Here is a 23,551-nt window from a genome sequence, read left to right as displayed (position 1 = left end):
TTCTATTAATAAGTGTCTCTATTTTATATACAACATCAACATTCACAAAAGTTGGCATGTGATGATGGTTACTTCCTTTAGTGTGCCGGACTATTCTCAAGAGTTCAAGTTACTTTTTTCACCCTTTTCTCTAATCCTCTGAAGACAAGCATACGATGTCATTGGCATCGCTTAAGTCAGGTTTTTGCAAATAGAATAAACAGGGCTTCATTTTGTCTGTGCTCATGCACATAACATCAGTATTTGGTTACTAGTACATCCCTCTAAATTGAATTTGAATATTAGTCCTTACAAAAAATCTGTGTAGAAATGCAACAATTCTAACATGACGGCAAGTGTGATACAATTAGATTCAAACATGGTTATGTAGTCTATGTTTATGGACAGTTCATATTGAAGACATTTGTGTCAATAGCAGGGGAAATCGAAAGATCAAAGTGCAATGCTCGGCAAACAAAACACCAAGAATAACATCATGAAGAATATAATATTTCTTGAACAGCATATATGCACATGATGCACTGGCAGAATTATACGGGAAAATGTCACCCATTACTGAAATTTGAAGTAAAATCGTGATGAGCCACTTTGCACAAGCATCACGGTGAAAAAACAACCCATTTCACTGCACTCATGTGATTTTATGACTGCAACATGAATGAGGTTATTTGCATTTTGCTAAATTCTCCATTCACTTGCTTCTCGAATTACACTACTTTCATATCAGATAACCTTCTGCCTGGAGACACATTCACCTTGCATGTATGCCAACATTTCAATTCAAAAGAATAATATAGTAACCTTATTAAACTGATTGCAGCATAACCTATTTCAACTGATGTATACCATTTGTTGATCTTAATGATCATTTTCCAGTCTAAATACATTCATTAGGATTTTAAAAAAAAAAGGTGGTCTGTCTTTATTCATAACCCACTTTCAATGACTCACAATCAATTTGCAGTTCCTCCACACTAACCACAATTTACTTGCTTGACTTGCTGGGTAAAGTCTGACATTTCACCTAACAACCTGGTAACTCTCCCTAAAATTTGATATCTGCATGCAATACCTGTATAACTGAATCAACTGTGTAATGTTCGGTTTTTTTTTTCCAAATCTCACAAAATTTGGCACATTCAGTTTCTTTCAACTATGAGTAACTCTCTATTGCCTCTGATTGTAGCTCACACATAACTCCCAAACTTGGAGTACCCTTTAATGTCTACCAGCATATCTGTACATGTTAGTCAGTAAGAAAATGAATGCGTGGAAATTGTTCTACTAATGAGATGAGATACAACTAAATGAATGTTAATTTAAAGAAAGAAAGCAAATGTGTGCAGTTACATATACATGCTGTATTATTATAAATACAGCTTGTATCTATCATGTTCGTGCATACAAGAAAATTTTTGTTTTTTAAGGGAAGGACTAAAATTTTCCAAGGTTGCATGATCAATGTAAAGGCTTTCCGACGAACAAATCATTTCTTCTTTATGTTCATATGGTATCTTGCTCTACATTAGACAAGACGGTACAACCCTATGCTGTCGGTATACCAGTACAGGGCATCCAGAGCTGGGTTAATGTAGAAATCTGATTCTCTGAGGCATATCACTACAGTGAGGCTGCATTGCTGTTTGCATGTTCATCAGAAGATGGGATTTCGTCACCTAAAGTTGCCAACTCGTATCGACAGGCCCACCTCTTGCCTCTTGCGACGCTCCTTGGAGTTAGCCTCACCCATTGATACTGCATTTCTCCTATCCCTTCTCCTGAACAAAAGTAAAAACAAAAAAAAAATGGTTGATGATGGTAATAATAAATACTGAAACCAATAAACATGCAATCCAAAGTATGAATATTTGTATAGCTGTACCATACCTTTTATATATTTTTACTATATTTTTATATCTTTTGATATAAATATATAGATATCTTTGACAGCCTTTTCTAACAAGAGCTTTCAGGCAGTTTTGATGGCAATTACAAGGTCTTTGGTAGCCATGGCTTCATCCTTGATCTACATTTGAGTCACTTTCATAAAGTACAATGAACTTTCCACAAGCTTTCTACTCTGTACAAATATTTCACTAAGGATGTGTTCTCACACTGATATCTCATCTTTTCTTCCTCTTTTTGTTTCCTCTTTTCAGTTTTGATGGCAATTACAAGGTTTTTGGTATCCATGGCTTCATCCTTGATCTACATTTGTGTCACTTTCATAAAGTACAATGAACTTTCCAAAAGCTTTCTACTCTGTACAAATATTTCACTAAGGATGTGTTCTCACACTGATTAGTGATATCTCATCTTTTCTTCCTCTTTTTGTTTTCTAATATGCGCCTTGAAGATATCGTTCTATGAAAACAGTATTTTTCTTTTCATCTACTTCCAGATAAGACAGAGGCTGTGGTTGAATAATGAGTTTGTGTTTTAATACTTTTATACCTCGTTCTTTTCTCCTCTTCCAGCTGCTCCATCATTTGTTTGCCCTCATCGTCTTCTTGTGTGGTGAAATTGTCCTTTCTCAGTGGATCATGTTCCAAGTCCTTCATGCCATACAGAGGTGAATAAAAACCCTTTATGACATTTGTCATGAAACATTATACAATCAATTAAAGTTCATTGTCAGAGGCATGCACATCTGCATGTACGTATTTTGAGCTATGTTTCCGGCATGAATCAAATTTGATGGGCCATTATATAGAATTGCTACAACCCTTTATAATTCAAGGCCTCATCAACACACCCAAATACCATCACATTTTAACTTGAACACATGCATTTAGCAATCAAATCACAATAAACTAAATATTATTCGCATAAAGCTCCCCGTCTGGCAGTAAAGTACCTCCAGTCAGAAACGACCTTTCATGAAACTAAGAACATATAATCTGTTGCATCACATCATGAGACCTATCAGTAATGTAAGGGCTCAAGACCTTAAAGGGATAATACAGTTTTGGTTGAGATGGGGTTTCAGGTTTCCAACATGTTTTTTTATGATGTTTTCTTGAGATAATGAGAAACCTGCTATGTAATATAAAAAGGAATATAATTCCAAAAGGAATTCAAACTTTATTTGATGAAATTGGTTTTGTTATGGCTGAGATATCCAAAAACAAAGCACCCTTAATAAAAGGGTAGACCCACCTTTTACTTGGATTATTTTGTTTTACTTTGTTTTTGGATATCTCAGCCACTTCGAAAACCGAGTTTGAATTCGTATACAATTATATGCTCTTTAACATTTTCATAACATGGTTTCTAAGTATCTCGCAAAAGTTAAAACCTGGATTCTCACCTCAACTAATACTATACCATCCCTTTCATTTAGTATTTGAAAAATGAACACCATTTGCCATTGCAAGAATTGTAGAATAGATGTTACTAGCAATTTGTTCAGCTGTAAAAGTGCATGGTAACCTTGTACAGCTTTACCCTCTCAATTGTTGCAAAAATACTGATTTGTCAAACAGACTTGCTTTCCACATGTAACAGCTATACTTGCAAAAGCCTCAACTGACCAATATTTTGTATAATAAGACGACAGATGACTCACCAGCACCCCAAACACGTCCCCGTCCCTCACATTGTATGGGGCTTGCTTTAGATTGATGGGCTTGGCATTTTGGCCGCCACCTTTCTTGCCTCTTCCTCTACCCGTTCCTCCTCCTCCACCTCCTCCTCCTCCTCCACCTCCTCTTCCCCTGCCGCGACCTGCCTGTGTCACCTTGAAGGGGAAACCACACAAGCAGTATAAGGAAGCTCAACCATGTACAGTGTACCTCACACAAGCCTACAGATAATTCAGAGGATATGTGACCTGCTACAACAAAAAGATCTGAAAATTAGGGGAGGACAATTTTCTGAAAAAAACATGACGTTATTTCCTTACTCTTCCACTTTAAGTTTATTTATAACACGACTCATAAAAGCACTCGGTTGCAGAGATATCGATGATTTTATTAGAGCATGTCAAGTGTTTTAGGAAATCAGCATTTCGAGAAAACCACATTAAAAGTTTTTCTTCTGACACTATTATGATCAAAGGGAGGCAAGACAGTTTCTAACTCTTGACAATAGAAGGTATGCTCCTAGCAAACTCTGCAATGTTCATTCAAGCTCAGTGCCACAGGTCTATGCACGACCAATCAGTAACCAGGATGCCACAAACTGACCAATAAGATCACTCCCTCGTCGCCAGGAGCAGAGTCTAGCTGCGGTGCTAAATCAAAATTTTCGGACACATTTCTGTTCCGCTGAAAGTCATAAAATCATGTCCCAGAAAAACCGCTAATTTCTTGCCTTTCCTTTGATCATTAAGCTTTGAAATTTCGGCAGATGATAGACGATACATTAGAATATAAAGTTATGCCAAAAACAGAAATCCTATCGTTCTGACCAATTTTGATGATCTGACTTCAAACTTGATTTTCTCAGCTCAGCCGTCAGTGACTTTAGGATCCTTTTGTTGAAGCAGGTCACATATTCTGAAAGAAATTTGTGCCTTACCTACAATTGTACAGGGTGTATGTAATATCACCATAAATTGTTTGTGCCTTGGCCTATGCCAGCACTGATTGTCCAAGAACTGTGCATGAAATCTAATGAATACATTCTGAAAGAAACTTGTGCCCTACTTTAATACAATTGTTTTAGGATGCTTTTGTTGTGGTGGGTCACATATTGTCTCTGAGCTTATTGCCACCGTAGTATTGCAGCAGAATCAGTCACCATGAGAGGACGAGTAGGCATTGTGCAAACAAACCTGTTGTACAACCAACACTGATGTTGATTACACTGTACACAGCTTATATATTCTAAAAACATATGTACATGTACACACTCCAGAAATTTCAGGGACTGAATTGTCATCAAATGCTCCTGATTTCCCCCCAAGTAAGAAAATTAAAAAAATAAACACTTACACATAAACTTCAATGGGTGGGACTACATACTCATTAATTAACTCATTCACATCTCTTAATACATCTTTGCACCTTGGCAATCAAGCCACACACTCTTGTGCTTTCTTCCTGCAATACTGCATCCAAGTTCACCTGTATGATCCTTCATAAAAGTTCTATCTAACTGCAAGTCAAGACACATAATGGGGTTATCCAAACGATTATCATAGTTTCATATCATGCAGTAAATATTAAATCAACAGCTCCATGTATAGATTTGTTGAATTGTGGGTCTTTGAGCAATGAAACCAACACTTTGAAAGAAAAAAAAATACACTAAACATGAGCGACTGCAATAATTGTCTGTTACCTGCCGGTCTTCTGGAATGAGAAGCCATTCATACTTTTTGTGGAGATGTTTGGCCACGACAATCCTCTCCACTGGCAAGAGCATGTGATCAGCAATGGCCTGTCGCAGACCGCTGGGGGCAGCAGACTTCTCAGCATCCCAAATGAGCTCCTCAGGGGGCATATACTGGCGGTCCTGCGAAATCCGTTGCTTGACCGTCAGGACGAGTTGAGCTGGCCTTCATATAGATATGGAGAACCGGCCAGAAAAATTAAAACAAAAGAAGCTTTTAGATTAGCACTAGCACTGATCGTCAGAGAACTCTGCATGAAATTTGAATATATTCTGAAAGAAATTTGTGACCTAAAATTGTATGTAATATCACCATGAATTTGTGCCTTGGCCTATGCCAGCAATGATTGTCCGAGAACTGTGCATGAAATTTACATACATTCTGAAAGAAACTTGTGCCCTACCCACAATTGCATGTATATCACCACAACTTTGTGCCTTGGCCTATGCCAGCACTGATTGTCCAAGAACTGTGCATGAAACTTAAACACATTCTGAAAGAAACTTGTGCCCGACCTAAACATGTATATCACCAGTGATAAATTTGTGCCAAGGTCTTGCATGACATAGTGCATGAGACATGTTACAATATACAACACACCTTAATTGTTCTTCCTCGGCAAGAATCTGCACCGCTATCTCCGATGACATCACTTTGGCAACCCTACACAAAGAGAACATCAGATGGTGTGAAAGAATTACATGTATGAACAAACTTTGCTTTGCTATAGTCTTCATATGTGACAAGCCATAACAAAAGGATCCAAAAGTCGCAGACGGCTGAGCCGAGAAAATTTGAATTTTCTGTTGTTGGTATAATGTTGTAGTCAAATGTTTTGTGTATCATCTGCCAAAATTTTGAAGCTATGTTATAAATTATCAAAGGAAAGGCAAGATATTAGAGCTTTTCTGGGCTATGATTTTTTGACTTTCAACGGAACAGTAACGTGTATGAAGATTTGGATTTAGTGCCGCAGATAGACTCTGCCCCTAGCAACGAGGGAGTGATCTTATTGGTCAGTGCTTGGCATCCTGGTTACTGACTGGTCATGTGTAGACCACTGGTGCTAAGTTTGAATGAACATCACAGAGGTTTCTATGAGCGAACCTTCTACTGTCAAGTGGTGAAAAGTGTCTTACCTCCCTTCGATCACGATTGTGTCAAAAAGAAAACTTTGAAGGCAGTTTTCTTGAAATGCTGATTTCCTAGACCACTTAACAAGGTCTCATTAAATTAGCAATATCTCTGCAACTGATAACTTTTAAGAGTCGTTTTATATATGAAATAAAAGCTGAAGAGCAAGGAAATAGTGTCATGTTATTTTCAGAAAATTGACCTCTCTCGATTGTCGGATCCTTTTGTTGGAGCAGGTCACATTATACTTTAGAAGGTATCTGGGCTGGGCCTTAGCAGTATAGCTATTCATCAATCTCAATTAAGTTTACTGATTTTCATTGATTGTTTTGGAATGAATCTTCATAAAGAATTATAAGATATCAAAAAAATCTGAATCTATCATTGATGATAATAATTTGCTTTCTTGCATCCTGATAATTTGCTTTCTTGCAAGTCTGACACAACATCAAACCTTATTATGGTATCTACCATAAAATAGAAATTTCCATTGCCAAGCAGGGCAAATGTCTCCCTCAGGATAACCTGAATTCTATGTACATGAACAACATTTTATCAAAAAGATGGCACATCACAGGGATTATTACATAGTCTGGAGTCGAGGGTCAGGAAAATACAAGTGCTGCCATAAAACAAGAACCACAACAGGCTGCTACCTTTTTTAGTGGTATACCTTGATAGGAACTTTTAACGAAATCCTGCACAGAAATATGCCCAGTAGAACACACAATTAATGTGACTCGGCAGCCCATGGAGGTCAGAATATAGGGGGCAGCATCACCAAACACTACATATTAACCCGTAGAGGATGGTTTGAATTTGCCACAACACACGTTTCCCACAGACACTTGCCCGAGTATACTCTAGACTCATCCTCAATGGGTTAAAGCTAGAATGAGCAATCCTACAGCCCCATACTTAAAGGGATCATATACAATATTTCAGGTTTTTAAAATTTTTTTGGTGATATGAGAAAACTCTTATAAAATATGAAAGAGCATGTAATTCCATGAGGAATTCAACGTTTATTTGATGAAAAATGGTCTTGAAATGGCTGAAATTTTCAAAACAGCGCGATTCTAATAAAGTGTGGGACCCACCTTTTATTACGATCACTTTGTTTTTCTTTGTTTTTGGATGTTTCAGTCATTCCAAACCCAATCTTCATCAAATAAACTTTGAATTCATCCTAATATGGTATGCTCTGTACTAAGTATGCTCTGTAAGTGTTTTCTTGGTATCTCGCAAAAAGTTAAAAGCCCCATTCTCATCTCCAACAATACTGCACCATCCCTTTAAAGCTCAAATGAAACCCATTGAGAAAGAAATAGGGCACACGGACCCACCTCAAACTCTGCCTACTGTCTCGTAGCACCCTTCCCATCCTGCCTTCCTCCAAGAGACGGAGGCGGAGAAAGTCGTTCGTCGGCACAGAGGCATCCTTCATCGTCGGCAGAGTGAGGACCTGGTTCTTGAGGTCGTCGACAGATGCATCTTGGGATATTTCGATCTGCCCAAGCAAGGCACTCTGAGCATCGATGAGTGGGCGCTCCTGTTTATCTTGGGAATTTGCGTCTGCACTGCTGGTAAGACTGTACAGGATTTCTGGTTGCCATGGAAAGACAGAAAATACCGATTCTGCATTGGTCCCATTTCACTGACACTTCTAGATTACGCTGCAAGCCATATTTACAAAGAGTTTAAACACAACATTTCAAGGTTGATGACAGTGGATATCTTTCATGTACGGTTTGACAGTCAGTACCCTCTATCCATACAGACACTAAAGTGGGTGGCAGTGTACAGCAGGGCTGGCGGGGGGGGGGGGGGGGGGGGACTTGGGCCTCCCCACTTTTATTTTGCACCCTTCCCGTCAATAGGAATACATAGGGTGTCACCACTTTGGCCCTCCCATCCACTTTTTTTTTTTTAATCCCAGAAGTGGCACTGGAAAAAATAGAATAAACCTTTGGGTACAGTAAGGCCTTTGTTTTTGTGCTGAAGACCATTTTGTTGTTGTTGCTGTTGCTTGTCAGCTGAAGGAACCCAGAATTAGTGGCACCAGAAGTTGTGCTGAAGGCCCTTTGCTTGTTAGCTCATGAAACTAAGAAGCATCCCGCGCCCCACCCCCCCCCCCCCCCACACCCTCCCCCACTTTTGAAAACATGGCACCGGTCATGTACCATGCAAAGCAGTTAGGCCTATTTGTTAGATCACAGTTTGTGGTAACTATTAGTAGGCATATCACACCATTTTTAAAACTTTTTTATTTTAACTTAAAACCGTTTGCAGAGGAAGGAGGGGCATAAAAGAAACACAAAACAGAAAAAAAAATTGAAATTCGTTTTTTCGTTCTCGAGTTATGCGAAAAATAAGACTCGAAAAAAGACCCTAAATTCAGCCATTTTGGGAAAATTGCATTTTTGGCACATTTTGACCCAGTATTTTAAAAAAAATCATAAATTCATAATTGCCCAAACACCGTCAAGTTGCTAGAAAGCTGGACATACCACAAAGAAAAGAAAAAATGAGCATTCAGAATTTTGTAATTTTCTTGTAATAAAGCATGGAAATACCTCAATTTGGTCATGAAATCACTGACGGGCCAGTCAAATTTGTTGAAAAATAAACTAAGTCCAGCTCGGCCGTAATCTGGCAGAACTGCGTATCTCCTTTAACACATTACGCCAGAAATCGGGTTTAAAGATTCAATGTTACACCTTTCTAAACTGAGATACGATGAGTTGCATTTTTCCTCTTTTCTCGGTCATAATTGGTCTAAAGAATTTATTTCCAGCAAAAAAATGACAATTTGACCTTTTTAAGTAGCAAAAATTACCAATTTAAAAAACTTACGCAGTTCTGCCAGATTAATCGTCGCCAAATTTTTGCGATCGTAATCTGGCAGAACTGCGTATCTCTGGTCACGTGCCCGGGTTGATCAGCCAGAACTGCGTAAGTTTTTGGCCATGCGGGGGGTTTTTCAGGCAGAACTGCGTATCTCTAGGAGATACGCAGTTCTGCCTGATAAGCACGTGTTTCATCAGGCAGAACTACGTATCTCTTTTCGTCGTCAACCACGTGCTTATCAGCCAGAACTGCGTATCTCCTAGAGATACGCAGTTCTGGCTGATAAACACGTGGTTTATCAACCAGAACTACGTATCTCGGTCTATTTTCTGCGGGTTATCTATCGTATTTTACCATCCACCCTCTTACTATTCAGCGGATGCAGTGTCAAAACAATGAATATTTTAGATTGAGTACAATTTTTTTTTTGAAATATTTGTATTGTATAAAGTCATCATTATTGATTCACATTTAATTTCATTTTATCCATTCATTTGTATGAGGAAAATAACTTGCTTTCCCCAAATGTTGTCAGTCTGTGTTCATGTTTCAGTATTATTTAGCGGCACAAGAAGTACTGCTACATCAAAAGCCTGGCTGCTGCTTGGGTTATTGTCGATCTCGTGAAGCATTGCATTTGGATTAAGAATAATATTAGACTAGATTCTAGATGTTAAGCTATATTGTTCATCAAGACTACAAGAACTACACTGTAGACCGTCTAGACCGTAGTCTATTCAGGCCTAACGATACACTAGACGTCTAGAGAGTAGTAGAGCGGTGCGTAGGAATCTGCATACGATAGGCCTACTGATCTCATCATTATCCTAGTATTCCTACTCTATGCCCAAAGTAAGAGTAAGCCTAGACCCTTTTGGCTGAAGGCCTAAACTCTATTTAAACTAAAAAATACTAGGAGCTAGGCCTGACTAAAAGTTTATTTACAGCTTTATTAGAAAATAAAAAAATAGACCCTAGTTCTCGTTTATGTCGACTCCTACTGTAGGCCTTATTGTCGCTACAGTACTATTAAACGTTAGGGTAGTAGTGTTCTAACCGTTACTATCTACGCAGGCCTATTAAAAACGTACGAGAACTCTCGAACTCCGTCTACTCGATTGTCTAGGTCTATGTAACATCCAGACGTCTATTTTGGGGCGTCATTATAACAGACTAGTAGATCAATGAAAATTAGTTTCTAGATTTTCTAGTCTAGACTATAGATCTAACGCTAGACTCTATATCCAGGTAGGGGCTAAATCTAGCGTTACAGCTAGACTGTTTATTGGGGATCTAGGCCTAGAAGGTACTAATGTTACAGTAGATCTAAGAACAACGTAAAGCCTAACCTGCCTATCTATAATGACTAACGGTAAGTGTATAAAGTCTATAACATATAATGTCTAGTAGTAGTACTAGTAGTAATGTATAGAACACAGATCTAAATTTAAGTTTCAGGTCTATTTCTAGGGCTAAATGTTTATAATTTAGCGTTTAACCTGTAGATTCTAGATTCTTCATATTACAGACTTCAAGAATGTCTGGCCAAATCAAATCTAGAAAAATAGAAAACTGAGTAAAGACAGAATAACCGGCGATTCAGCCTAAGTTAAGTAACGGTAGGCCCCAGTAGTCTAACATGCTACTAGTAGTAGGCCCCTACTGCACAACTCTACTGGGAGTACCGGTACGGTACCGGTATTAAAAAGTAAACTGTAATTTAAGTGTTAGTATTGGTCAATTTCTGACGTCTGTAGGATTGGATCGAAAATGCCATCGTTATGGACGGTATCCTAGATATTCATTAAACTTCTCGAGATCAATCCCATAGATCCAAGCCCACTAACCGCTTATTACAATGAAAAATAAAATGAGGAGCTATGGTCAATGGATTACAGATATTGTTGTTCGCGTGACCTACGCTACCGCACAGTACATTGATTTCACGTACACTAACAATGGACAAGTGCTGCAGCAGTACTAAGTAGGCCTAAAGTTGACTGGAGCGTGATGTCAGACAAGATGCAAACTATAACGTTTGTTAGATCTAGAAATGCTCTAGGCTTAAAAAACACTAGATTGTAGCAAAACTTAATAGTAAGGCATACCGCATATTGACCTGTTTTGAAGCCTGCCAGTCTATGAAGGGAAAGAAAGTGGCAATTTCCCCTAAGAGTAACGAGGGTTATTGCTTTAGCGTGACTGTCGTCGTGTACAATACACGTAGCCGTACGACGTGTCTAGCTAGCTAGCTAGGCGCAGGCACTGCTAGCCTGAACGCGCAGCGCGTTCGTCACTACCAAGGTCACGCACGCGCGTGTTAAGATATACCATGTCCGTGCGGGATGCAGGAACACCTTGGTCCAAGCGTTGTCGTAAGTCGACTTACGCAGTTCTGCCTGATTAACATCGGAAAATTCATTTCGAATCTCGACTTACGCAGTTCTGCCAGATTAATCGCCCTCTCTCCTCAGGAATTTTGCCAAAATCACTTTCTAAAAATAACTTTCTGTACCGATTCACAACTTATTTTTTGGCCCACTTGAAAGAGCATGAGAAAAAACACACAAAACACTCAAAACCTGAAAATCGACCAAAATCGACTTAGGGAGTTCTGCCAGATTACGGCCGAGCTAACATGTGTAAAAGATAGGCATAGCGCTGCACAAGGTCAAACCCTGACTCGTGGTTCGCGGCCGTAGCGTAGCGTAGGCAGTTCTGCAAAAAAGAGTGGAAGGCAGAAAACAATAAGCTGTCCCAAATGCCATGAAAATAATTGAAAAATGAATCATATATCAAATGAAAGGAAAATACTTCAAAATTAATAATCTGATATCGAAATTTAGATATTCGAGCAAATTCGGGTAAAAAAGTACATCTTCTTGCCTTCCCGTCGCTTGCCGGCGCGAGTCGCTATCTTGGAAAATTTCGGGACTCGGTACCCGATGCCAAGGTATACAGCTTGGTGATTGGCAACCTCATTTCCAGATATATTACGTGTGGCACCCGGAAACGATGCAGAAAGCACACACAAACAGGTTACGAAATTGCGTGGCGCGGAGGTTGCCACCGAGATATCGCCGTTCGAGCTTCCCTGACCGTGTCGGTAAGCCGCGCTTTAAGCCTCTTTTTTTCGTATTTGTCATCAAAAACGGACACACATCAACACAGACACGCAAGAAACAGATATTTTTTTCTTAAATATGTATGTTTTTATTTCTCATCATTCACAAATTTGACAAAACAATCATGATTTCTCACCCCAGTATCATCACTCACTTCACATGAAAATGGCCGAACACGCACGATCATTTTGAAACGGCTGATTTTTGGGTGCGCGCGAGTGACGTGCCTACTATTAGGTGGAGCTGTCAGTCTTACCAGACTGTCAAGTGGTTGAAGCATGTCAGGCCTAGGCCTGTGTCATTTGATAATAAGACTATAATAGGCCTACAATACTCTGACTCTGTTGGAAAATTCAGAGATTTGGTTATTACAGTGAATTTTGTTACTCTATTTCTAACGGAACGAGATCAGTCTACTTCTCGAACCTAAAAAGAAGGCCATCGTCACCACTGCCCTATAGACGAATGAAGTGAAGGGCAAGGTTAGAGCTGGTAGAGCTACAGTGTGTCACTCTCTTGTCATAACCAGAGTCGTTGTTCTGTTGAAGGTCTCTGCATCATGTTCCTGATTCTGGACAGACTACTGACTAATAACTGAGATTTTGTGGATGCGAAGGACTCACTTGTGAACTGCTCAGTGATCCATGACATGGCCCCGCCCATTTGAGAAGTGGCCGCCTCGCTCTTCTCCGGAGGTGGGTGGAGCCAGACGGAGAGGAGGAGGAACCCCTTGGGAGGGAGGCGCCCCGCTTCTAGCATGACGTGATCTCCATCTTGAAGATTGAGCTCAGACAGGGTTTGGTCCTGAGAAGGGAATGAGGGGTCATTGTACATGTATGAACTAAAGATCAGCCAATTTTAAACACTAATTAAGTACATTCTATCAATAACTTTACCAACTATCAATGCAATAGCATCACCCTCTGAAAAAGTACTAAAAGTTTAAGGTGAAGAGTGCATAAAGAGTTTTTTCTTCCCCGTAACTAAGCGGGGGGGGGGGGCCTCCGCGCCCCCTTCCCCCCCCCCCCCCTTCTTGATGTTTCGCGCGATGTTTCGCTATCGCGAAAAGCTATGGCCGCAACATTTCATGAAGCTTTTTCTTTTGAGTCTCCAGCATCTTTTGACACCAAATTTACGATGCCCGGGTGTGCAGTTCCAAAGTTGCGCATAAATATGTACGTGCATGTCAGACCAAAAATTGCTCAAAAATGTGAATTTGTGTACAATTTCAATGCAAACAGTGTTTACAAGCAAATTTCATAAAAGCATGATTATTTTGGGTTTTACTGATTAAAATCAATTAATCACATATTTTCTTGTTCGGAACAACGTCCCAGGCAAATTTCATCCCAAAAACAATGAAAAACATAAAGTCGAAAAAACAAAGGAATACATAAGAAATTCAAAAAATAATTAAATACTCAAGAATTTTTTTTCTCTTACATTTGCTAAGGACACTAAAAAGAATATTTACACAAAAATGTGCCTGTTTGGAGCTTTATTTAGTGATTTATACCAAATTGTCTGATTTCATGCATTATTACATATGCATAAATTAGCATAATTTTAATAGCGTAAATGATACATTTTTGAAAAAATTAACTTCATGGTACTTCAGATTATATCATAGGCAATGTGTGTGCCAATTTTCATCGCGATCGTGCGGTCGATGACCGAGATCTGGAGGGGGGTCCTGGGAGGCCCCCCTGGCTCAATCATCTACCTAAATAGCCCGGCCTAGTTAGGGTTAAGAAATGAAAAGGGACTTCACAGATAAAACTAATCACACTATTCAAGCAAAAAAAAAGTATTCTAGAGAAAAACAGCACAAAAAGGCAATTTGACTTTTCATAATTTGTTTTATGACCCCCAAACTTAAGAATTTTTAGTAGAAGGAATTGCTCTTTCAGACAATTTAGACAGGTTTAGGTGAACCTTACACCTACTTTGAGTCCTTACGGAAATCAAGGTCAAGATAATTTTTGTTGGTTTTGATGCGCTGTCACATAAATTCTGTTCCATTTCTTATAACTCGTGTTGACATACCATGTCAGATATGACACCAGTAGCCTCCCCACACCAGTTGGTCTTCCTCAGGTGAAATGCAGAGTCTTCGATACCAGCAATATGCAGCATTCTCTGAAGGCACTGCCAGACGGGAAGAAAGAGGAGCGTTACAGAGTGGTTGCATATTCACGAAAGTGCATAATTAACTACTGCACACAATAGTAACCTACAAAAGTTTACAACCCCTCCCCCCCCCCCCCCCCCCCCCCCCCCCCCCCATCCCTCGGCTACATCAGGACTAGGGTTTAGGGTGAGTTTTGGGGTCAGGATTAAGGATTAGGATTAGGGAAAGGGGAGGGGTCTGGGATAATTGCCCATGGGTATATTAGTTACCAAGGTACCTTATGTAATTTCACTAGACTTATATGGAGAGTATCAAAATTATACATTTTTGGAAAGCTTATTGTCTAAGAAATTAGGAAAACAATGTTTCCATTTGCCCCAATACCAATACGGCCGCCATCTTTGATTTTTTTTTTTTTTTTTTCAAAATGACTGCCATAAAACAGGTTTTCTGTAATACAGCTGTATATTGGCTTCGAAATAACCTAAAAACAAAATGATTTTGACAGCAAAACCACCATTGCACCAAACACGAGTTCAATTGCTTAAAAATTGTGGAAGTTCACAATTTTGTCACTCCACGATAACGGTGACTCCACTCCACAAAATTTTCAAGAAAATATACTGTTACCATAGTAATGCCTTGGCTGGTACAACTACAATGTTATTATAACTGAAGGTGATTAATACCCCCGCCCCTAGCGTTGCTTTATAGTATGTGATGTCATGAGGACAATGACGTTAATACCAAGTATGTGCACTTCTCAAATTGGAAACAGAATAATTTTAGTTTACTGAACAATTACAGAGTTGACACTGAGTTCCACAAGGTTTGGGTAAAAAGTGTGGTTACCATGGCAATGCATTGTCAGATACAAACACAAGGGACATTTTGCATAACTATACTTAAAGGCCATCATACACACATTAAATTTGACCCTCATAGCTTGAATGGTTTATTTCAATACAAAAACCAGTGGTTACCATGGCAACACATTTTCCTTAAACTAACACATTGGTGTCTTGCAAAACTACACTTGAAGATCATGATACATACTAAATTTGACTTTAATTGCTTGAATGATGGAAAAGTTATTTGATCTGCAAGGTTTTGGTAAAATTGTGGTTACCATGGCAACGGTTTGTGTGACAAAACTGAAGAAGGAGTTTGAGATGCAAGATTTGCAACGGACCAGCCGACCGCTCGACCAACTGACCACACGCTGATTTCTAAACCCACTTATACACTTCCTGTATGCTAGGTATGAAAGGTATGAATTAAGCTGAGAATAAAAGGGTTGTAGAAACTGTCCTACCAAATGAAAGGACTTCACCGAGCTGGGAATAAAAGGGTTATAGAAACTGTCCTGCCATATGAAAGGGTCTGCACTGAGCTTATAATAAAAGGGTTATAGAAACTGTCCTGCCCAATGAAAGGAAATACTGTGAGCTGGGAGTAAAAGGGTTATAGAAAATGTCCTGCCAAATAAAAAGGTCTACACTAGGCTGGGAATAAAAGGGTTATAGAAACTGTCCTGCCAAATGAATAGGTCTGCACTGAGCAGAGAATAAAAGATTTATGGAAACTGTCTTGCCAAAGGAAAGGTACCACACTGAGCTGGGAATGAAAGGATTTTATAAATTGTCCTGCATATGAAAGGACTTCACTGAGCTGGGAATAAAAGGGTTACAGAAACTGTCCTGCCAAATGAATAGGTCTGCACTGAGCAGAGAATAAAAGATTTATGGAAACTGTCTTGCCAAAGGAAAGGTTCCACACTGAGCTGGGAATGAAAGGATTTTATAAATTGTCCTGCATACGAAAGGACTTCACTGAGCTGGGAATAAAAGGGTTATAGAAACTGTACTACCAAATGAAAGGGTCTGCACTGAGCTGAGAATAAAAGGTTTACAGAAACTGTCTTGCATAGTGAAAGGGACAACACTTAGCTGAGAATGATTGGGTTATACAAACTGTCCTACCAAATGAAAGGGTCTGCACTAGGCTGGGCATAAAAGGTTTATAGAACCTGTCCTGCCAAATGAAAGGGACAACACTGAGCTGGGAATAAAAGGGTTATATAAAATGTCCTAAAAAATTAAAGGGTCTGCACTAGGCTGGGAATAAAAGGGATATAGAAATTGTCCTGCCAAATAAAAGGGTCTGCACTGAGCTGGGAATAAAAGCGTTATAGAAACTTTCCAGCAAAATGAAAGGGTCTGCACTGAGTCAAGAATAAAACGATTATAGAAAATTGTCCTGCCAAATAAAAGGGTCTGCAGTAGGCTGTGCATTAAAGGGTTATAGAAATTGTCCTGCCAAATGAAAGGACTACACTAAGCTGGGAATAAAAGGGTTATAGAAACTGTCTTGCCAAATGAAAGGACTTCACCGAGCTGGGAATAAAAGGGTTATAGAAACTGTACTGCCAAATGAAAGGGTCTGCACAAGCCTGGGAATAAAAGGGCTATAGAAATTGTCCTGCCAAATGAACGGGTCTGCACTAAGCTGAGAATAAAAGGGTTATAGAAACTGTCTTGGCAAATGAAAGGTTCTGCATTGAGTCAAGAATAAAAGGATTATAGAAATTGTCCTGCCAAATAAAAGGATCTGCAGTAGGCTGTGCATTAAAGGGTTATAGAAATTGTCCTGCCAAATGAAAGGGTCTGCACTAAGCTGAGAATAAAAGGGTTATAGAAACTGTCTTGGCAAATGAAAGGTTCTGCACTGAGCTGAGAATAAAAGGGTTATAGAAACTGTCCTGCACAGTAAGAGGGACAACACTCAGCTGAGAATGAAAGGGTTATAGAAACTGTCCTGCAAAATGAAAGTGTCTGCACTGAGTCGAGAATAAAAGGGTTATACAAACTGTCCTGCCAAATGAAAGAATCTGCACTAACTCGGGAATAATAGGGTTATACAAATTGTCCTGCAAAATGGAAGGGACTAAACCAAGCTGAGAATAAAAGGGTTATAGAAACTGTCATGCCAAATGAAAGAATCTGCACTGAGCTGGGAATAAAAGGGTTATAGAAACTTTCCTGCCAAATGAAAGGGTCTGCACTGAGTAGAGAATAAAAGGGTTATACAAACCGTCCTGCCAAATGAAATGGTCTACACTGAGCTAGGAATTATAGGGTTATAGAAATTGTCCTACCAAATGAAGTGGTCTACACTGTGCTGAGAATAAAAGGGTTATAGAAATTGTCCTGCAAAATGAGCTGAGAAGAGACGGGTTATACAAATTGTCCTGCAAAATGACAGGGACTACACTGACCTGAGAATAGAAGGGTTATAGATACTGTCCTGTCAAATGAAAGGGTCTGAATACATATTGGCAGCTACAGGGATTTCTTTTTTCCCATAATGATCATACTTTTCAGCAACGTGTTTACGATATCGTAATGAATGAGACATTATCAAAGTTTGTCAGCCTGACAAATGAAAACTTAGCATATTGTAGTCCCACTGTACCTCATTTCCAGTTGTATTCTTATCCAGCATGACGTCCCAAGACTGTGGGTCCCCAAGCACATTGAATTTTAGAGTCAGTTCATTGGATTCCGGGGGCAGGCCTGTTTCTATGACGATGATGTTACCTCGCTTGATACCAGCATCTTCCAAGCTTTGGTTTTCATGTACTGTAAAAGGAAATCACAGAGTGCAGCATGATGCAAACATTTGTATACCAAGTAACAAATGGTTTGATATCTGTAAAACAGAATCAAAGTTTCTTAGTAATTATTTCAAAAATTACGATATTGAGAAAAACATAGCAACACACAAACAAGAGATACTCTTGTTCCCATTCTCAAAATACATGTGTGCAAGCCTCTTACACACGCTCAGAAAGGTTATCAAACAAAAGTAGTAAGTTAGCACTGTGCTTATGAACAATGTACAAAACAGATGAACTGGATTGAGAAAGCAGCAGATTAAAAGAGCAAAGTGACGTGGCAGTGTTCATTGTGTGATTTCACCAACATTGTAAGTATTAAATAAACTTTCTACTACTGTATTTGTACACTGTACAAAGTGTACAATGTACAATTAAATGACAAAAACTATATACTAATTATAATTACGGAGTGATCCATTACTTTTGACTCTGCACTAATAGGGGTTGCAGTATTCTTCATGACAAATTATATTATTTTCATCTAAACTTACAAGGAGGCAGGAGGCCAAGAGCATTGTCACTGATGCGGAGTCGGCACCCATCTTTGGGCCTGTGGTTGCCATAGAGATGGAACTTGATGATGATGGCCTGTTTCAGCTCAGCAATCGTCTGCAAAAGCATGTTGACAAAACTGTGACAAAAATTGACAGTTTACGTGAGATTTGGGTTTAAGACGGAGCTTGGTAAATATACCGCACACAAAACAACACGCGCATTCTTTGATCTCTAAACTCTTTGTGGCAGCTCTGCATCAATTCTGGCTCCTTGAGACCTCACCTTTGCTTTGCTGAAGTCGATGACAGTGGTCGGCCAGTCGCCCTCATTGTTGGGATCTACACATCTGTTTTCGGCGGTCAAACGAAGGCTGCCTGCCTGCTTGTCTGCCTCCTGGCATGCCAGAGACTCCTCTCCCAACTTCCTATTGTCATAGAATACAGAAAAATGTGAGGATCTTAATTCATACTTCATATCAGATATTATCCCTATGATATAGTTTTTGTTGGAGATAGGGATTCTGGTTTTAACTTTTTGTGAAATAATCACAAACCAAGTTTATGAAATGTTAAAGAGCACACAGTTCTAAGAGGATTTATACATTGAAATGAAAATCAGTTTTTGAAAAGGCTGAGATATCCAAAAGCAAAGTAATGCAAAGCAGTCCTAATAAAAGGTGGGTCGCACTAAGGAATTCTTTGTTTTTGGATAACTCAGGTAGTTGCCCTTAAATCTGATTTTCATCAAATAAACTTTTAATTCCTGTTAAAATTGTATGCTCTACAAACTTTCATATGAATGGTTTCTAATTTTTCCCACAAAATTAAAACCTAAATGCCCATCTCAACTACAAGTATACCGTTCCTTTGCTAGGCACACTTTATAAAGACGGTATTTCCTAACAACTTCTTTATATGACAATTTTGGACATCACTCATGTGTAATAGTACTACGGTTCAAAACAGTGACCACTGATTGTAAAAGACAACTGAGATTTTAGGATGATGTAATCCCTATTTAGTAGTAGTTGGATTGCAGGATGATTATGCCTACTGTAGCAGTGACAGGGTTTGCTAAACAACAAAGCATAGTATGCTCACCTTACCAGGCCACGAGATTATCTGTATATAAAACTATCTGAGAATGACCCTTAATATTGGGTTTCACAGCTTGAACTGAAGGTGCAAACACAAAAACATGCTTATCATTATGTATTTCAGTACTGTTTCTCTGCAACTTTCTACCTCTCTATCTTTTTCTGCCACAGTGCTGTGGTCTCTTCAAGGCCTTTGAATGATTCTGATGGATTGACACAAAATTCACCTTGTCAATGTCTCAGAGGGAGAATGCATTTAACATCAGGTTGGGAGCATTTTTAAGAACTAGTCAGATCATCACTTCTCAATCTTGTCTGATAACAGCTACCCTAGGCACTCATAGGTGTATCATCTTAGCCCATTCAAAACAAGTTCCAAGTATACTCGGGCAGGTGACTATGAGAAAAGCATGCTGCAGCAAATTAAGCCTGTCCTCAGCATCCACAGTGTTTTCACGACCCATTCAGAAAAAACTAGATATATCGCTACGGCGACTGATATGCCTCCGCCATAATGCATGGTTCTCCTAATAGGTCTGTAGTACAGTGTCTTGACAATGTGTGATGACAGTTTCACACAATTGGCAAAATATTAAAATGACAGGTTTGACACAAATGTGCTGAATGTTCACTTTCCTAGAACAAGGTTCAATTGGATGAATGATTAAAATGTCAGAGTGCATGTATTTGGGGAACTGATGATTTTTACTTGACTTTTGACCCTTTTATAAGTTTATGCATTGAGTAATTTTCAAGGTAATGAGAAAAAGTATAATTTCAGCATCAAATGGGAAAATAGCATTATCTAAACCTGGCCTTTGACCTTTGACCTCACAGTTCCAAAGAGAATCACTGTTAGGTTGAACATGCATAAATATGTAAGTTTCATGATGATACCTTGAGTTACTTTTGAGATATGGAGGAAAAAGTGCAATTCAGTACTTTCACTTGACCTTTGACCTTTTGGCAAGAAACTTCCCACAAAATATATATTGGGTAATACATGTATACATCAAGTAAAAAAACAAACAAACAAACCTTCAGGCATTGCATAAATATAAGGAAAGTAGTGATATTTTGAGGAGTTGACCTTGACCTTTGACCCCCTGACCTTTGAACCATGACCCCCAACTTCCCTAGATAATCACTGCCGATTGGAACAAGCATATATACTAAGTTCCATGAAGATACCTTGAACCGTTTGCGAGATATGGAGAAAAACATGAATTTTCAACCTTTTTTGTCACAAAATAACCTGTGACCTTTGACCTTTGACCCCGTGACCCTAAAATCCAAACAAAGTATTATCCCCCCAGGATATACCCTCATACTAAGTTTGATGTAAAACCACCACACGATTCTTGAGATATCGACAAAAACAAAACGGGACGGATGTACGTACGTACGGACGGACGGACGACCTTACGGTGATATACTTGTGTGTCTACCCCTTTGTTCTCCCTTTTGTTAAAATAGACACACAAGCAAAAATTTTAGCCACACAAGCCTGACGGAATAAAGGCCATCTATTGTGCACTATTGTTCTCCTAGCCACACAAGCATACTCTCGTTAGCACGTACATACGGACGGACGGACGGACGGACGGACGACCCGAAAACATAATGCCTCCGGCCACTTCATTGGCGGAGGCATAAAAAAAATTAAAATAAAAGAATGCTGTAATATTCAGACTTTCATTCTAACCTGTTCCTTCCGCAAGTCTTTTAGTGTCTTAATGACCCCAAACAAGATTCTTTTTTGCTCGTCGACAGAGAGTGGACAGATTGGTAATCCACCTGAGCGAAAGCAGTCAAGCGGTACATGTATCCCCTTTCCATGGTCAACTACATGTGCCAGTGGACAATGAAAATATCGATCGAGTGCAAGGTATGAATAGAGCATGCGCTGATGAGCTCACAGACTCTTTTGTTCTACATAAAACGGAGCACTTGAATGGGACTGGGATCAGCAAACACAAAAATCTACTCGAACTCAGCTTCGATCGCTATGTACATGTTCACACGAGTTTTATAGCAAAGCAGGCACAAACTTAATTTTAAAAAAGGGAAATAATGCTGTGACATACACATTTTTCATAAAGAAAGAAAACATATGGTGATAGAATGAACTCTCATCTTTTTATCAAACCCATTTTTCTGGGCATTACAACAAAAAGGAACATGAATTTGGGCCACGAGAGTAGGCACTCTTATCTTCATCTTGAGAACCTGGTAAACCCATTCCCGTATATCAGTTGCTCCCATAGGAACCTGGTGTACCAGGTTCCTGTAAGGAACGGGTTGATGCAGTTACATACAGTGTAAGAGGGTGTACCTTCCTCCAAGAACATACACAGAGTATTCACTAGAAGAGAAAGTTGTGCAGTCATTTTCACTAGAAAGCCAGCTTGCCAGGCCTTCAACATTCCAGATCACACCTACCCTCCTTTCCTTCCTGACTCGGCTACCACTCTGTCACCGTCCACAAAATTCATCTGGGTCATCGTCCTCCCACCGTTCTCCTCTGTCAGGACTACGGGACCATCGGCCCTGACCCGGCTCAGGATCAGGTTGCCGGGGGCGATGTCGACCATCTCGGACACCATGCAGCGAAATTCAGAGATCTTGGTGTCCTTGGCGACGCCCAACGACAGTTCGCTGACGCCCCGGTCATCCAGAGAGTGATTCCTAGAGGAAGTGGAGGAGGGAGCCGTCAGCACGATGAGGATCGGCTCACAGTGGGCTCCAGTCAGGGGCTTTTTTCCATCAACCTGAAGATGTCGAACATGGTAATAAGCATCACTCAACATGTGCAGTGCAACCATGTGTCACGACAGGGACAGTCATTTTATCTTATGAATCCCCGCCCCATCTATCACTCAGCCCACTGTTCATTCATCCTGTCATCTTAACCATTTATTCATTCACTCATTCATTTATTCAGCCAGTCAGTTATCCATTCATTCATTCATTCATTCATTCATTCATTCATTCATTCATTCATTCATTCATTCATTCATTCATTCATTCATTCATTCATTCATTCATTCATTCATTCATTCATTCATTCATTCATTCATTCATTCATTCATTCATTCATTCATTCATTCATTCATTCATTCAAGGGGTAATTAATAACAGCATTTTTCACACCAAAAGGCTAATCTGTAAAGTTTGCAACAGAAAGCAGTAAAAACAATTACAGTAATGATTACAATTTGTACATTGTCTTGAAATAAGCCCTGCACATTACTTCCATTTTCATTTTTTTTTCTACTACCCCCCTGTAACAGTTTTCCCTCAGATTTTTTGACAACGACTCAAAGTGGACCGGGTGGACAAAAACATATCAAACCAAGTCAAGACTTTACATTTACACACAAAAACATTAAGCAGCTTATGTATGTCTAAAGCACACACATTTTCTTGTCCTAACATTACACAAAACTTAAGTACTCAGAAATCCTGTTTTATGTTAGTTTCACTTTTTCTTTGCAGCATTACTCTCAGAAATTCATTTTGTGCTAAACTAGGAATGTGTTGTCATGTAGAATGACCTATTTAAAGCAAAAGAGTATTCATGCATCCTGGCCTAAGACTACAAAACAAACAGATCTAATGTACTGATTGATTTATTTGGTTTTGATCAATTCTGGACTATTTTGCCCTACATATACTTGAATAAACATGTCTGTCAATGATT

The 23,551-nt window shown here is 39.3% G+C and overlaps 1 protein-coding gene across 1 annotated transcript in view; it reads right to left on the bottom strand.

Moving 5' to 3' along the window:
* The window catches only part of LOC139716468 (ubiquitin carboxyl-terminal hydrolase 40-like), a 41,061-nt gene continuing 17,510 nt past the window's right edge, over window positions 1–23,551 (bottom strand). Inside the window, exons 17-29 of the mRNA XM_071628014.1 lie at window positions 22,291–22,619; window positions 19,035–19,176; window positions 18,749–18,866; window positions 18,053–18,219; window positions 14,494–14,595; window positions 13,071–13,251; window positions 7,819–8,077; window positions 5,939–6,001; window positions 5,287–5,503; window positions 3,706–3,739; window positions 3,569–3,657; window positions 2,455–2,555; window positions 1–1,778 (exon numbers count right to left, since the gene is read on the bottom strand). Coding sequence (XP_071484115.1) covers window positions 1,673–1,778; window positions 2,455–2,555; window positions 3,569–3,657; window positions 3,706–3,739; window positions 5,287–5,503; window positions 5,939–6,001; window positions 7,819–8,077; window positions 13,071–13,251; window positions 14,494–14,595; window positions 18,053–18,219; window positions 18,749–18,866; window positions 19,035–19,176; window positions 22,291–22,619 — 1,908 coding nt within the window. The 3' untranslated portion in view covers window positions 1–1,672. The remainder of the gene's footprint in view (window positions 1,779–2,454; window positions 2,556–3,568; window positions 3,658–3,705; window positions 3,740–5,286; window positions 5,504–5,938; window positions 6,002–7,818; window positions 8,078–13,070; window positions 13,252–14,493; window positions 14,596–18,052; window positions 18,220–18,748; window positions 18,867–19,034; window positions 19,177–22,290; window positions 22,620–23,551) is intronic.

This window comes from Diadema antillarum, unplaced genomic scaffold (genome assembly GCF_040938485.1).
Source record: "Diadema antillarum isolate AM-2024a unplaced genomic scaffold, OU_Dant_1.0 scf00000065, whole genome shotgun sequence".
NCBI classification, from domain to species: Eukaryota; Metazoa; Echinodermata; class Echinoidea; order Diadematoida; family Diadematidae; genus Diadema; species Diadema antillarum.
The sequence above is the reverse complement of the archived record's forward strand: the minus strand, read 5'-3'. Positions and strand labels throughout refer to the sequence as shown.